The 18,012-nt window shown below is 40.7% G+C and overlaps 2 protein-coding genes across 3 annotated transcripts; one reads left to right on the top strand and one right to left on the bottom strand.

The window, feature by feature from the left end:
• The first annotated feature begins 638 nt into the window (after nt 1–638).
• Nucleotides 639–6,331, top strand: LOC124124405. Of its 2 annotated transcripts, none has more exons than XM_048394944.1 (3): nt 639–1,177; nt 3,600–4,490; nt 5,279–6,331. In XM_048394944.1, exons 1-3 carry the CDS (start codon nt 856–858, stop codon nt 5,389–5,391), a joined length of 1,326 nt encoding a protein of 441 aa, XP_048250901.1. In that variant the 5' UTR covers nt 639–855; the 3' UTR covers nt 5,392–6,331. The 2 variants fall into 2 exon arrangements, with proteins under 2 accessions (XP_048250901.1, XP_046343512.2); XM_046487556.2 differs by having other exon boundaries at nt 5,276–6,331.
• Nucleotides 6,332–10,307: 3,976 nt separating this feature from the next.
• On the bottom strand, nt 10,308–15,887 carry LOC124124402 (glycoprotein-N-acetylgalactosamine 3-beta-galactosyltransferase 1-like). Its single transcript, XM_046487553.2, has 4 exons — nt 15,785–15,887; nt 15,061–15,234; nt 12,129–12,793; nt 10,308–11,323 (listed from the first exon to the last, which is right to left on the bottom strand). The coding sequence occupies exons 1-4, from the start codon at nt 15,870–15,872 to the stop codon at nt 11,027–11,029; spliced, it is 1,224 nt and encodes a 407-aa protein (XP_046343509.1). The 5' UTR covers nt 15,873–15,887; the 3' UTR covers nt 10,308–11,026.
• Between the last annotated feature and the right edge of the window lie 2,125 nt (nt 15,888–18,012).

The raw sequence follows: 18,012 nt of genomic DNA, 5'->3' as shown, positions 1-18,012 counted from the left end.
AACAACGATCACACATGGCGTCAATTACTGGATTGTCTGGTTCAGACCCGATTATTTATAGACCGCCGTCATATAGGTAAAATATTCCTGAGTGCGGGGTTAAACAACCAATAAACATGTCAATCATTGGATTGTCTCGTCCAGATTCGATTATTTACAGACTAATGTCATATAGCTGAAATATTGTTGAGTGCAGGGTTAAATAAACATTATGTCAATCACTGGGTTGTCTGGTCCGGATTCGATTGTTTATAGACCGCCGTCATATAGCTGAAAGATTGCTGAGTGCGGCGTTAAACAACAAACATACCTCCAGTATTGAAACCCATATCACCCACAGCGGAGACTTACTAACGGCCGGCGTTTATAAAATACCCATTGCTTAAAGAGGGAAATACTGTACAGGCGAAAACACGGTGTGGTGTTCAGCTCTTCCTCGTAGCTAAATATATCCCAGAGTCACAGCCGCGCGGGGCTGACATCATTGACTCTGTCCAGGGCTGATCTGTAGGGTAGATGACAAAATGTAAACAATCACTCAGGGTCCCATGACCGACCACGCGGCGTTTACTCTGTGACAGTTCGACCAGCGCAAGATGAACCGTGTGTGTGCTTTTCCTGAAGCCTGTAAAGGATATAGCGACGACAGATAGAGGGTCTGACTGTAGTCTTCTGATAACGATGACGGACTTATAACACCGCGAACGACAGGTAGGCACATTTGGTGTTGTGACCGAACCCACGCAAGGTGACAAGATTGACAAGTAGAGGAACGGTTTCGGAACAAGGGATATACATCAGGAAACCTTTGAAAGGAGTATATTCACATTTGTATAACACATTTCGGCTTGAATCATGACAGGCCAGGACCCCGCACACCCGAGATACCCGCCACACCAGTTTGTCGTTCAGAGACCGAAGAAATCATTGGTGGAAGCATACATCCTTGCAGTAGTGTTGGGCTTGTTGGGAGCGCATCACTTCTACCTACGGAGGACTGGGTTCGGTCTAGTGTACTTCTTCACGTTCGGGTTGTTGGGGGTGGGGTATGTGGTGGATCTGTTCCGGCTGCCGTGCCTGGTGAAGGAGGCCAACAGGAGGAGTGAAGACCCCCATCACGTGCCTGACAAGACCCTGTGTGACGCCTATGTTCTTTGGTTTCCTATGGGACTTTTTGGTAAGATTCATCTTCTCACAGGCGCATTGTTTGCTATGTTTCTTTGTTTGTTGTCTGACGCTGCAATATCATTCCTGCAATATGACAGCGGTTTGTAAATAATCGAGTCTGGACCAGACAATCCAGAGATTGACATCATGAGCATCGATCCACGCGGTGGGATACTATGACATGCATCAACCAAGTCAGCGAGCCTGACAATCCGATCCCGTTAGTTGCCTTTTACCGCAAGATTGGGTTGCTGAAGACCGGTTAGCCAGTGAAATGTCAAGTGATCATTTGTAACCAATAACCACAATAATGATATACAGTATAACATAAGGCTGTCGATCTGTGGCGATTGTTCTAATGGGATTGTGTGGACCGGTGCTACATGTCGTCCAAGTATGACTGCAATACCTTAGTCTATGCGCCTATCGTGGTAAAGTGTATTTTTGTAATATATAAATATATTGCGTTGTGAGACATTACTAACACATGTTGTAAATGACCCGTGAGGATCCAGGATAGAATGGGTCTTCAGCAATACATATTTCCCCTAGAAGGCGACTATGCTTGTCGTAAGAGGCGAGAAACGGGATCGGGTGGTCAGGCTCGCTGACTTGGTTGATGCATGTCATCGATCCATATTGTGCTCATGATGTCGATCACTGGATTGTCTGGTCCAGACTCGATTATTTACAGACCGCCTTCATTTCGCTGGAATATTGCTGATTGCAGCGTTAAACAACAAACAAACCTAATCAATCAACCCGAATGACAATTGATATGTACAGCTGCTTTTCCATCTGCTTACCATATTTCTGAAGTACCGCATTCTTTCCACACAAATCAATCGCTATCCATGCCAAAATGACCAATTCGTTTTTTGTATTAATTTTGTATGGATGTTTGCAACACTCTATCAATATTTACGATGTAACTATTGCCGCAGAGGTTTATGCAGGGTATTGGAGAGTCACAAAAGCATGCTGTTTTTACAACCGGATTTATTCCAATGATGGTCCACATGTACAATCAGTGGTTATTATAATGATGAAACCCTAAAACACAATATTTACAAAATGTAGGCAAACATCATAACCAATAGATCATTAAAAGAATACTGCTATTATACATCCATTACATGTGTTTGCTATGCCAATTAATAAGATATAATGCGAACACTTATTTTACATTTACTACGGTAAAGCTCGTCTAAGGAACGTAGGCCAAACCACAAGTTGTCATCAAAACTGGTCATCCAGTATCTTACGTGACCTGATAAATGATATATAACTACATGAATCTTACTGGTATGGTAAACATCACCTCCATTGTATACATGGCATGTGAAACTCATATAGCAGTATGAAAATCAACATTTTTAGGTATTTCATATGTATGATAAAATCAACAAATATACTGTTTTGGTTTTTTAGACTTTCATGATAAAATAGTACCAATACATGCTTAAATCTAGTACACTCATTATGCATATACCTCAATGGTAACATCTTACAATATTTAAATATATATTGCACTGACATAAATATACTGATACTGTCCTTAGGGAACATAAATGAGTTATTGTGAGTGTACTAAAATACATTATTTATGCTAGAAACCTAAGTACAATGATAATAAATATACTTAACTTACCCCAAACTGAACTGTCCTTTCCCAGTGAGAGTTGCGACTAGAAATGGTGCACATATTAAAACACATCTGTGACGTCATTCTATTGTTTGAACGCTCAATTATTTTTAAGGAATGGAGATTACTCGGACATTCCCCTATACGTAAAGGTGTGAAGTGCATGACCAAGGTGGTCATGTGACGTGGGAAATACAAAGCCAGGCCAAGCTGACCGGCAGAGAACAATAGGCTAGGCTGAGACCGCAGTAGCCTTAGCACAAAGAATCAATCACCACATGTTAGATTATGTTACTTAGGTGTGAGTTAGTGGAATAAGTAAACTAATTTATTTAATAAATACACTAATCCTAAAATACCTATTTTTTTTGGATACGTTTATACTAAACTACTTTTAAAATAATCCCAAATATATACATCCTGCCACACTATTTTTCGGAGTATGTTTTTGCACAACATTAAGGTATACACTTGCTTTCTGTGTGAGAAGCCATGCTACAATTTATTTTTTCTTTTATCCACAACGCATTTATTTTATCAAATACTTGTATTCTGAAAAGAAATCAAGAGCATAGGCACAGATCCATTATCTGTGATAATTCTAATGTTCGGACGCAAACACTCACTTGGTGAAGGGAAACTGACGCACTGCATGTTATTGTCGTTATTGCTGCTGTTATTATTATCAGGACATCCAGACGGCAATGCTATTGTTTAAAAACAGTATTTGTGATTGTAATTACCATTAAGGGCCGGTCCTTAAGAAACGTCTCTCTCTCTTTTGCAGGCTTCCATTTGTTCTACCTCGGCAAGCCGGGTCAGGGTGTTCTATATCTCCTCACCTTCGGTCTCTGTGGCATTGGCTTCCTGGTAGATCTGTTCCGCATCCCCTCCCTCGTGAAGGCAGCCAACCAGTGTCCACGGGAGCCAGAACCCTGCAAGAGCACCTGCACAGCCTACATCCTCGGTGCATCCCCCTTAGGCATCCTTGGCCTTCATCACTACTACCTGGACAGGCCTGTATGGGGGATACTGTACACCTTCACCTTCGGCCTGATGGGAGTGGGTTGGGTATATGACTGGTTCCGCATCCCCGTCCTTGTCAAACGCGCAAACGCTATCCAAGCAATGGAAAAAGACAAGGAATGGAAACACCTGGATGATGTCTATATACTGTGGTTTCCCTTCGGGTGGCTGGGTCTCCACCATTTCTACCTGAACAGACCAGGATGGGGCGCCTTGTACTTCTTTACGTTTGGAGTGTTAGGCGTTGGGTGGTTGGTGGACTTCTGTCGACTGCCGTGTTTGGTGAAGGATCAGAACAAGTATTTATCTGAACGACGTCTCATCGCCAAAACTACCCAGCCATGGTCTGGTGGTCACGTCTCCGTCACCTCCACAGGGCAGACTTTTGTCACAGTATCTAACATGGCGCCCGGAAGTGTGATGACGATGCCTGCTGGTGGAGCAGCCCTGCCCCCTGGAAGAGCCCCACCCTCTGGTGCAGCCCAACCCCCTGGAGCAGCCGCGCCCCCTGGTCGCATGATGCCACCTCCCTACAGCTACCAGAACATGACATCCTATCCACCTCAAGGCTATGCTGGGATGTCTGCTGGGTATCCACAAGGAGCAGGCTACCTGAACCAGGGTTTCTATCCCCATCTGCGGGACGCTAATGGTAGGTGAACTATGATGTAACCTAGTCGTCGTAAAAATGTCGATGTCATGTCAAATTATGTATGCTCAGACTTCAATAAATGAAAATGATTGCAATCAAGCAATAGTGGTATAGAAACATTGATGCAACGCCAATTCCTTTTTTTTTCAATATATCGTTCAAATATTTGAAATGTAGATGATAAATGTCCAACTCAATGTTTTTTCCAAACATCGTAACAGCATGCATGAGACAATCAGTAAGACTTACAAATGGGTAATTTTATTATTATTATTAAACAAATCATCTCTTGAATATTAAGATTAGCTGCTCACCTTCTGAAATCACAATCCATTTTCTTCTCTAAATATTCACACTAGCCATGTTATGATAAATTTGCCACAATGCATGAAACAAGTGTCTGTAGCAAATTTACCACTTTTACATTGTTCATGTTAGATTTTGCTGCAGCTAAGGTAAATCAGCGACTAATACATACATATATACATATATATTGTGGATCGTCACGCTTGCGACATGGATTTGTCAGGAGATCACTGTAGTATATTTTCGAAACATTTGCTTTTACAATGTCAGTAAACATTAAATGTTTTACAATTTGCCTCAGTTGTAGAATATTCACTGCTTGACAGTGTAACAATGAAAATACAATGTGTGAAAGGTATCCAGGAGGTTTTAAATCACTGGACTGTTCTTAATACATGGATCAGCGAGATGTGGCAGTGTGTTTAAGTCGTGGCATGAAGGATAAATCTGTCCATCTACTTGAGTGTTGTTTGTTGCAGCAGCGGGACAGACCGCTCCTCCAATGCCGCCGTCGTATGAGGAGTCACTGACTACTACAGCTAAGCTCGGCCCTTCACCCGATGTCAGCAACAATCTCGGTACAGAGAAGAAGTGAGAAGAACGTTTTCAATCTGGGTGCCAATAGCTGGAATACTGAACCTACCCAACAAGTTGTGATGATGAACGCGAGAGTTATATTTGAACAAAACAGTCATGGGTCAACAGACCAATGAATCATAAACTTCGAGAACAAACATGTCGGTGATTTGTGTCAAGGATGTATAAGTTTATGAATTATTATTATTTGATATTTTGGTTCAAAATACGATGAATCATCATACCTGTATTTACGATACCTGATATGGTGTTAAGCCAGCTGTGCATCAAGAACTGTGCACAACTTGTATGTTTCAATCTGAGTGGCAGTGTTGCAGAATATTGGAACAAAGCAGTCGTGAATCAACGGACCAATGAATCATTGTCTTGGATAACACACATTTTGGTCATTTGTATCAACGATGTATAAGGTGCTGTGAATTAATATTATTGGTGTCTTGGTTCCAAATCTGATGTATCATAAGGCCTGTATGTACGATACATGATATTGGTGTTAAAACAGTTATTTATCAGAACTGTACACAACTTATATGTTTGCGTCGTCAGACAAGGCTTTGAGAGGCGGGTCCTTTCATTTTCATTGTTTTCATCAAGCGGACGTCACCACTCATCAATGGTGCGTCATATTTCGAAACGTCATAATGACGTCATGCATGACATCTCTCTATTCATTGTTTTCATTTTGCATTGCTGAAATGGATGTTTTGTAAATAAATAATGAGCATGTAGGTCTGTCTTAATATTATCAAACAGTATGATCGTGCCCGGAGAATAGGGATAACAGAGTGAATGCTATGTGTGGTTTTAATGGGTTATGTGAATCAGTGAGGGTTATGATGTACAACAGGACGTTTTTCACATTCTCTATGCCGATCCACTTAGTGGACGGCATACACGTCATGTCATATAGTATTGCTGTTGTGTACACGTTTTTTGAAAATAAATCACAAATGTGACTTTTGTTGCTGGTTTTTATCTGCAGAAACAAATAATTTGTCCCCATGTTCCCCCTAAAAAGTATATTTGCTGAACACGCACGTGTGTGTGTTTGTGTGTGTGCATATATATGTGTGTGTGTGTGTGTGTGTGTGTGTGTGTGTGTGTGTGTGTGTGTGTGTGTGTGTGTGTGTGTGTGTATGAGTGTGATACTTTGTGACATTGTTAGGCCCAAGAACAACTAGAACACCAACGATGCGAGGACGTTTTGAAACCAGAGGGCTTGCACCCTAGTCCTCGGATTAACATTCCGGACTTGGCATCAGGGAGAGACCATATGGCTGTTGCATCAGTTTTATTCTTGGGATTTAGCTATTATGAAAACTCTCGTCACCCATTCGCTAAACACAATTTGCCAGCTCGAAAACGTGTACAGTGATGTCCTTGACTCCTTAGACAATTACATTTGCTTCCTGTATCTAGAACCAATCAGAGACAATTTTACTACCAGGTCAGTTGTGTTGAAAGGGAACATTAATGATACAAAACACTGCGTGCAACAACAATAATGATGAAGATAACAACTTCCTCGCTGTACGGAGCTGATTCGGTTTTCGACGCTAGGTTTCTCAATGTCGGAAGAAGTTGGTGCAGATTGGAAACGCCTTAAATAAATAACACCGATAATTAGCGGATACTGGAGTGGAAAAGTACATGATTATATATATATATGTCATAGATGTCTTCATCATCCGACCTAACGTAATAACAAAATGCCATTTCAAAACGTTTGTAGAATCGTTAGTTTGGCAGCCCTATTGAAACTACCTCGCAATTAACACATTTCAATTGCTGACTCAGAAACACTGACCCACATTCAGATCATAACACTGAGGGAGGCAAAGCTGTGTGTGCGGTCAGAACGTGCAAGATGAGATTATCAGCAGATGGTTGATGTAGATGGGATGTTCCGTTATCAGATCGTTGTAGGCCGTATTTCATGGGGTTAGTTGGTAAGCGCCCGATCCCCAACTCTCTCCGCGTGATATGGATTCATTGTAGCTTACCCCTCTTGCATTGAAACCCGTTTCACTCATAGTCCAGACCAGCGTTTATAAAACACCCGATGCTTATGAGGAAATACTGTAGATCTAGTCAACACCGTATGACATACAACTCTTCCTCACAGCTAATTTTATCCCGGCATCACAGCCGCGAGGGGATTACAGCAGTGATTGATCACGCGCCATTTACTCAGCGACAGCTAGACCAGCGCGAGATGAACCCTGTGTTTTGTGAGAGATGTAGCGACGGCCCAGAGATGGTCAGACTTTACTCTTTTGGTAACGTTGTCCGTTTTGATTTTGTTTTGGTTTGTTGTTTAACACCGCACTCAGCAATATTACAGCTATATGACGGCGGTCTGTAAATAATCGAATCTGGACCAGACAATCCAGTGACTGACATCATGCGCATCGATCCATGCAATTGGGAACCGATGACATGCATCAACCAAGTCAGCGAGCCTGACCCACCGATCCCGTTAGTCGCCTTTTACGACAAGCATATTCGCCTTTTACGGCAAGCATGTGTTGCTGAAGACCTATTCTACCACTGATCTTCACGGGCCGGAACGTTTTCGGACGGTCACTGTTGGTATATGACTCTGGAGAAGGTGGACAGGCATGAGAGGTGGAGGACCATATTCTGACCAATTATATTCATAGCAAAACTGTTTGAAATGAGGAGTATATCTCTATCTGTATATTAATTGGGTTTTGGAACATGGTAGGACAAGTTCCGTCACATCCGTTTGTTGTTCAGAGACCGAAGAAATCAGTTGTGGAAGCATACATCCTTGCAGTAGTGTTGGGCAGGGAAGGGACCGTGACGAGGAACGTGTCTATCTGAGTGGCAAGGGTGCAATACTTAACCTGTTGTGATGATCAGGACGAGAGTTGTAGTGACACAAAACAGTCATGGATCAACAGACCAATGAATCATTGTTTTCGTTTAAAACATTTTGATAATTTGTGACAAGGATGTATACAGTGCATTGAATTAATATTGGTTCAAAATCTGATGACTCGTGATTCCTGTATTTACGACACATGATGTGGGTCTTAAACCACTCATTTATCAAGAAATGTATACAACTTATATCTATTCCTTGTTCGACAAAGCTTTGAGAGGCGGGTCCTTTCAAGTCGCTCCATTGCATTGTATTCATCAAGCTGATGTAATTACTTGTAAGAAGTGGGTCGTTTCTTTGTGAGCATCAGAAAAGTATAACGGCGATATGCCTCTTTTTATGTGAATATTATATGTGTGTCGATTCACATAAACATTGAAGTATATGTTACAGCCTTGACGGCAATGAGGCAGTAAGCTGCACTGATTTGCTCATAGTTGACAGAAAACACTCAGATCATGGTGCATATGTAATATCGTTTGTTTTGTTTTACCATTTATGTGTCCAAACATCCGTGGAATCTATTCAGCGACAAACGGATCCTTGCATACTAAAGGGGATTAACTCTGCGCTGCACCACCCTTGCCTCCTGTCAGATTAGATGAAGCCATTTAATCAGACATGCTGCTCGGTGCCGAGAACCATATACAGAAATAATTGATAAACATTTCAAAACGTTATGAACTGGACGGAAAATAGAACTGTCAGATGTAGTTGTATATGTAATCGTCCAATATATTATCATCTACATGCTATACACATACATATATATACATACTATATACATACACACCACCCGTAACGAACCTATGCTTGCTGTGAAAGGCAACTATGCTTGTCGTATGAGGAGACTAGCGGTATCGGGTGGTCAGGGTCTCTGACTTGGTTGATGTCTGTCATCGATCCCAATTGCGCTGATCGATGTTCATGATATCAACCACTGGATTGTCTGGGCCAGACTCGATTATTAACAAACCACAGACATATAGCTGGAATATTGCTGACCGGACACTAAAACACATTTGCACCTGGAAAAAGTTAAACATTTAAAAAAAGTATAACTTTGGCATGCTCTTATTGAAGTAGAGAAACCGAAACCGATTCTCCAATGAAATGTTTCATACTTGTTCCATGGAAATGTGAGTATCATTTTATTTGTTTCCTCTGCTTCTGTAAATATTTAACGTCAACGCCAAAGGTCAGCCCCCCTGCTACCAGTAGGGCAGGATATACTTACCCTTTTAACGAACACCTGGTGTCATCACTGATTTTTATCTGTGATCCATTCATATGATTGTCACCGCTATGATGACTTAAGTGCCTGTTTCGGCAGGTGTTTTATCTCTGGCATTGGAGTTTTATATTTAGACGTGATACATAAACAGGTTCTTCTTCTTTGGAGTAGGGATGTGGTTAACATCTTCTGATTTCTGAGGTAAACGTCTAAGACCTGTATCACTTCGGGCTTTCCTCCAACATTTATCTGACACGCCGCGATATTACTGGAATACTGTTTAAAGCGGCAGTAAACTGAACTCACTCTCCCACTCTGATTTCTAAACCTTCACGTAAATAACTTTAGCTTTGATATTTGTGTCGGAATCCATGGTAAAATACTGAGATTATACGTGTACAGTGTTGGGAAGTTATGCCCCTTTTCCTTTAAGTGTCATATGTTTGACGATTCACATTAGCATGGGAATACGTCATGTTCCATATTGCCAGGGAGGCAATAGGCTACTCTGTTTTGCTCTACCGAAAACTATTAGCGAAATATGCATTTATTGTTGTTTTATTGAACAAAAAATCATTTTTGGTTTTTCGATTTACATGGCCAAAGAACCCTGGAGTCTATCCAACCACATGTGTATCCTGGTATTGCTTAGGGCAAAGCATGTCAAGACGCTCGGAGACCAGTGCAATCTAGAGAAATATTGACATTCCAAAACGTAACTCAAAATCGATAATTTTAGGTTTAAAGTTGCATAAAAGATAAAACACCCAGATGTAGTTATAGTTGTTGTAGTGTTGTTTATTATCATCTACAAGGTATGCATACATATATAAACCTGGCAAAAGTTAAGCACTTCCCATTACATATGTTTTTTTAAAATATATAGGTTTGGAAAAATCGTATGACTGTGACATACTCATAGTGATATACAGAAAACGAAATCGATTAATGTTTAAATGGGTTATACTTGTTCCAAGTAAATACTTCTTTGAGTATGTTTCACATCTCTCATCTGCGTCTGTAACTCATATGCTTTCTATAACTTGCGTCCATCTTGAATAGACCTAGGTGTTTCTTATCCAGTGTGCCACAGTGTTACACATTGATTGATAGGAGACCACTGTCATAAGTTTATGTATATCGTTCCAAAGTCCCATGTAGTATGTATGAACTACAGGTGTGGTGCTTAGAAATTTCCCAGGTGTGTATAATAAAGATTCCCTAGTTCAATAGTATATTCCCCGTATTCTTTTAATGTCTCCTTCCATGTCCCTGCAGGATGTTTCAGTTCCAAAACAATGTTCCTCACATAACAAAGTCTGACAGATGGCACAGTATTTATAAAAAAAATATTAAAAAAATATTGCAAGCCTAAAATTTAGATTCGGCGGAATATCATGGTAACAAAAAGATCCATGTATTTATTTTTCAAAATGCAAAAAGAAGGATGTTACTCATATGAATAGCAAGACACAATTCCTGAGTCCAGACTCACGCTCCTGTTTTTTTCTTTGGTTTCGTCTTGTCTGGAATATAGATAGTTGTGTTCTTCAATCTCCATTCTGTAGCATTCTTGTAGTACTCCTCTATTGTCTCCCCTGGGTAAGGGCGCCTCCGACGTTCTTGTGGTATGTGAAACTCCTCTGCTCGGAACAGATTCCAGAGCTCCTTGTATTTCACTGTTCGACCAAACACAGTGATCTGGTAGAGGAACATATCCAGAGTTCTCATCAGCTCCGGTTTAACATAGTGGAAGCTTATGGTCAGCTGTGAGCAGCACTCTGGGCCCTGTGTCGAGAACAGAAATTGAAACAACTCAACTACATATTATGTGTTTGTTGATTTATGCAGGCGGCACTATTACAGCAGCGAAAGTGGGTCATGGAAATATGTGATACACGCCCATTGTACGATGCTCCCAATCTGCCCAGTCACAGACCTGACCACCTGATCTCCCATTTCAGACTGACACGGAATCCAAACGGGAATATACAGCTTCTAAGTCGCTTTATATCAAATACTATAAATATATCAGCATATATATGAACATTGTCTAGAGAAGTCTCCCCGTGCTGTAATTATAAAGTACAAGGAAAAACTATACTAGAAATCTAGAAAAAGCCAATACTAGAGTTTATACTCTAAATCTGAAACGGTGAGAACATGATTGTATATATCTATATATATCTATATATGTAAAACTTTAGATATCAGTCACTTGAAACTATCAGACACAGTTATGCTAGTTGATAAAAACCGTCAGCAACTGCAATCAGTACAGGGGTTTTTCATGAGGTTCTAATTGATAAATACAGGTTTTCATTTCGTGAATGAACGCTTGACATATGAGACCTAGAGACTAAGACCAAGTTAAGCAACTCTGTATCAAATGCACAGATACAGGATACGCTGGAATAATGAAACCTGGCCCATGCTAGTTGGTCTGTCAACACCATATAATGGTATGTGTTTTGTTTTAGCCAGAGGGAATACATCACTTTATGCACATCGTGGCAAAAACTGTAATACTGTTCATTTTAGCGTTACACGAAATTATCCATTCACCAAACAGGAACAGGTAAACTCAGCTTACCGAGTGGTATTTGTTGGCAGAAAACCCGGAGATAAAGTTGGCTACACCAACTTGGAATGTGTCAGGATTTGCACCATGAAAGGTCGATCTGTTGTACTTGTCTAACGAAAGATATGTAGACACCGCAACCTTGTACATGCATCGCCCGGTCTCGATGTCTTCACTTCCTCCAGCGTGGCGACATCTACCTGGCACCCTGTAACCCTGCTCCACCAGTCGACGGAGAGCTTCCCTACTGACAGCATACCCCGCACCACCACCCATGTACCCGTTAGGTGAGAAGGGTGCGAAGTGGTCGCCAACGTAGACAGGTTTGCTGGCGTTTAGATGCGCGAGAAGAAATTTGAGATTTTCCACAATGACATATGTGTCATCATCAGCCTTGAGGAACCAGTCATACTCGTCTAGTGATGTACTATACATGTGTGTGAAAGCATGGACGATTTTCTCTGTGAGAGTGCGATGGGAGTCGGGAATGGTCACTCCTAATATGTCCGGCCCTGTTTTGTTAGTTGTCATGACATACAGCATCTTGTCACATCTCCTGCCCCACGTCTCATTGACGGCCTTCAGTTTGGTCTCCATGTTGACCTCCCTGGTGGTGATGAAACAGGCCAGACGGACCTTCCTGGACAGAGCTTGAGCCACGGTGCTGTCCACAGCTACTGCAAGAGTGGCAACAATAGGATGTTATATGACAGTCATGCATCAATCAATCAATCACAGAGCTCCCCACAGCTACTGCAAGAGTGGCAACAATAGGATGTTATATGACAGTCATGCATCAACCACGAACCTGGATAAGCAAAATTATGTGAAATACACACCTATATTTTACATGACGAAGTCGATCTAGGCAATATGAAGTGAACATTACGTCGCCTTAACAATATTCAAGTTAAAGGTTTAGTGGTTCATAATACATTAGTATCTAACGTGTGGCCCACCAATATAGATAATATTCCATGTGTCGAGTGACGAGGGGAGGAAATATTGTTACGAGTGGCGTAGACACATGGAATATCCTTTTTATACTTTTTGTGTAGTTGTCTACCGGAAAATTAAATTATTGCATTACAAATGTAAAACCTTGAAATTCTCCTGACACAAAAGGGGCGGTTCACCAAACCTTGGATTTTCGACTTTAAAAAGTAGTTTCATGTTTGCAAATTTAAAAATATATATAAACAACAAAAGTATCAAATACTATTTAGGTTCACGAACGTTCTTCATCATGCATTTAGATATGAATATATACAAAATGAACATTAACAAAATATATTCTTGAAATCTAGGAGCCTGCTGTTGGAAGCAAAATAATGCACTCTGGTCAAGTAACAAAAATGGCACTTTGGGAAACGAACAGTCTCTATTGACGAGTTAAATGAGAAATTTACAGTTTGTGAGTAAATATTTACGAGAGAATAAAAAATAAAATGGATATAAACTCCATGAATGACGATCTGTCTTTTGCCTTGTCAATGTAGAATTAAAGAAACATGGACGTCAACCGTTTGTGTTCCGGCTTGAAACTTGAGATAATGGGGAGCTAACTCTTGTAGGACAATAGCTACGTTAAATTTTTATGTTCACTGCAGAAAAATTACAAATGAATATATCACTTTTCTTAACTTCGGAAAACTCAGTCTTTTACACTGATGTATATCATAAAGAAAGCATTTTTTCACTTTTTTGTAAATCCCATATCTAAAAGACTTGTCTGCATAACTGTCTGATGACAAACCATTGGTCAGGTGACATGGATAAAAAACAGGCAGATGAAATTAGAAGCTTCACTGTCAAATCCATTATTATAAAGCACAAATATGTTTAGTAAGATTATATTATCAGTTTCTTGCATTTTCAGATAAATTAAATGAAAACGTTGCTCATAGTATAGTCGATTGTTCTATGTCAATGTCAAAAATAGATCAGAACAGTCTGAAACTAAATTTACCCATCTCATAGAACCAATTATATTATAAATAAACGTGGAGGTAATCCAATGTTGTCACGGTACTCTTTCCTATTTGAGAGAGAGTTTGAACTTACAAATATGTGAAATGAAATCCTTACTCACATCTTGACGTTTATTTGTTTGGGTGGACTTATTCAGGGACAACCGAATACATTTAAACATGTTACGGAAAGCATTGACAAAACGCCTAGAATTTGTTGAGACCTTTAGTTATATGAGAGAACATTTTCAACATTTCAGCTTCATGGGCCGTTAAGAAAAACGGTTTCCTTTATATAGTTTATATTTCCCAAAGCTGATGTTAGTGTGGTTAACATTGGCTCTTGCTTTCATGATCAGTCTGCCAAACTGGGGCTTATATTTTTTACAGCATCATTGATGACGACTTCACAGGGATAAATACCAAACGTCAACCACAGAGAATAACCAGTCTCGATTATCCAGAACAATGGAGGTAACAGTGTATGAATGGGCCACTGAAAATACGTGGTGACACTAGGTTTTCGTGCCTTACCAGTTGCAATGAACACTCACACAATTGGCATACAATAAGTATGCGTATGTTGCTTTAAACATGTTAACACATTTTAATGATATGTTGGCTTGTCGTGACAATCAAACGATTTCATTGTTCACAGTTCATGGTTTGCTGGTTTTGAGTGAAACCTGGGGCTATTCCATTTACTCTCTCGTTGGTCAGAAAGACAAGACAATTAGTGAGTAGACTGTTCACAAACTGACTTCAAATTGATTTGATGTTGCTACAACCCAGGGATCATTGTGGTATGTATGGTCATTGTTTATTCAGCATGCCAAGGAACCTTCTGTGGCTTGAAGCTCAGGCAATGCTCCATATATCTGACTAGTCATAATATAACGGATATGATATTCATTTGTGGCGTCAAACCAAATGTGTGATGTGATGTCTACAGGTAACGGAACGCCTTGACTTACAAGTGAAATCTTCGTTATTCCATTCTCCGTCTTTGACTTCATCCTTGCTTTCTAGAAACAGGTCAAGGCCGTGTTCTGTCAGGCGAATGTCATCTTCATGAGCACCGGTCCCAATAATCGAATCCTGTAGGTGGGTAAAATCACTTGCAAAACGGGCTGGTGAATAGCGACTATCTGCAAAAATAGTCCAGGGATAAATAGAAGGACTGGATAAACTAGTCATGGCACATTGCTTTGCACATGATCAAGCACATGGTACATCGCATGGTGCATCGCATGGTACATCACATGGTACATTACATGGTACATTACATGGTACATCACATGGTACATTACATGGTACATTACGTGGTACATTACATGGTGCATCACATGGTACATTACATGGTGCAGCGCATGGTACATTACATGGTACATTACATGGTACATCACGTGGTACATTACATGGTACATCACATGGTACATTACATGGTACATCACCTGGTACATCACATGGTACATTACATGGTACACCACGTGGTACATTACATGGTACATCACATGGTGCATCACATGGTACATAACATGGTACATTACATGGTACATCACATGGTGCAGCGCATGATACATCACATGGTGCAGCGCATGATACATTGCATGTACAACACAGAATTTGCTGTTCTACTTCTGTACATATCGTGGACAACAATTAGATGCAAGCTGTGATCATCAATATCTTACTCACCTGAATGCGTCATCACGAGGAGTAAGATGACGAAGACGGCCCCAACGAGGAAGGTGAACACGACAAAGAACCTCCTCAAACTGTACATACTGGCGTCCTGTAACCACCTGGAATAAAGTATATCATTACACTGTACATACTGACGTCATGTAACCAATAGTAAAAAAGGACATCATGGCACTATACATACTTGCGTCCTGTAACAACCTGTTACAAAGTATTTCATGACACTGTACAAACTGGCGTCCCGTAAAGGGGCCATTACACCAAACGGCGATCGCTCTGCGCTCCTTCTGCGTCCTAAAATTTGACTAGAACGCAGTGGGGTCGCCATACTCAAGAAAACTCTCTTTTGGTGTAATCGCTCCTACGACCGTTCTGCCTTCCTTCTGCGACTAAATATGTTACTTTTGTCAATGTCACTGCGTTCCCTGAACGACCTAGGCGTTCACTGTGCGATATCTCTGCGCTCCCTCTGCGTCTCCTCTGCGTTCCCTATGCTTTCCCTCTGCCTCCCCTCTTCCTCCTTATTGCAACTAACTACCGCGCTGCCACCCCTCTACGACCAATGGCGATCGCTCAACGACCTTTCAGCGATGCCTCTGCCTCCTAGGCGATCGCCGAACGACCACTCAGCGATGCTTCTGCCTTCTTTGCGAAAGCTGAACATCCTGACTATAAAAGGCTCATCTGCAGACGATTTTTTATCAGTCTATGTCAGCTCCTGGTGATACAACTAGTGATGGACAACCAGCGCTTGAAAATTGCTATCATACAAGGTCATCAAGCACTGTTGTTACACCAAATGAGTATTGGTATAATGGAACGCAAACTGAACAGACGAAGAAGGAAAATGAGAACCTGGTGGTTTCGCCCATGGTTGACGCATCAAAGAAGGTTCCAATTCGGACATTACAGCCAATTGTTGCACGAGCTACGTTTGGAGGACGAAGGTTCATTATTCAAATCCCTTAGAATGGAACCAAGAATGTTTGATGAAATACTTCAAAGAGTAAGCCCAAGAATATTAAGACAAAATACTAATTACAGAGAATGTTTGGACCCTGGTCTTAAACTTGCTGTGACTCTCCGATACCTTGCTACAGGAGACAAGTATCCTTCGCTACAATACCAGTATCGTGTATCACGTAGCACTATCTCTGTGTTTGTACCTGAGGTTTGTAGAGCAATCCGAGAAGGGTACAAGAACGAAGTTGTGCATTGTCCACGAAACCCCAATGAGTGGAAGACAGTTGCAGATGACTTTAAGAACCGATGGAATGTACCTCATGCATGTGGTGCTATTGCTGGAAAACATGTGACCTTGCGATGTCCCCCAAACACAGGAAGCTTGTATTACAATTACAAAGGATTCTTTTCTATTGTGCTCCTTGCGTTGGTGGATGCTAACTACAAATTTATATGGTGTGATGTTGGCGGGTTTGGTTCGATGTCAGATTCCCAGATATTTAATGAATCTGAATTGAAGGAATGTCTTGAAGACGATACAATCAATTTTCCAGTTTCGGAGCCTCTGCCACATGATGACATGAACATTCCATTCTTCATTCTAAGTGATGACGCATTTGCTCTTAGGACATACAAAACCTTACTCTATAAGAGGACTGACTAAAGAGCAGCGTATCTTCAATTACCGTATTTCTCGTGGTAGACGCGTGGTAGAGAATGCTTTCGGCATTTTAGCTCAGCGTTTTCAAGTATTCCTCACAACAAATTTTTACAGGATGTTGTAGAAGCATGCATCTGTCTGCACAATTTAATGCGCACGAGATATCCAGCTCTACAAAATGCAGCACTTGATACAGAGGATGAGAATCATAACCTTATTCCTGGAAACTGGCGACAGCTACTAAACATGTGTGATGTCAATCAAGTAGTCGGACCAAACTGTGCAACACGACCAGGAAAACAACAACGAGAGTATCTCAAGTTGTATCTTAACAGTGCAGCTGGATCTGTACCTTGGCAGGAACGCATGATTTGAACATTTATGTGACACTTGGTATGGAGTTAATCATACTTAACTGATAAATTTTAAATTGGTAGCATTTTGTACATTTGGAAACTGTTGTTATTGTCTTTATTTATTATTTATTTTTCTCCGAGTTACCAACATATTAATTCATTTGTTGTTTTTAATGTTATTAAACAAATTATTAAAACAAATGTGTTGAGAATGCTTAAATTAATTTTATAACAAATGAAAC

This window comes from Haliotis rufescens, unplaced genomic scaffold (genome assembly GCF_023055435.1).
Source record: "Haliotis rufescens isolate VD_foot unplaced genomic scaffold, xgHalRufe1.0.p SCAF_134, whole genome shotgun sequence".
Classification (NCBI taxonomy): domain Eukaryota; kingdom Metazoa; phylum Mollusca; class Gastropoda; order Lepetellida; family Haliotidae; genus Haliotis; species Haliotis rufescens.
The sequence above is the reverse complement of the archived record's forward strand: the minus strand, read 5'-3'. Positions and strand labels throughout refer to the sequence as shown.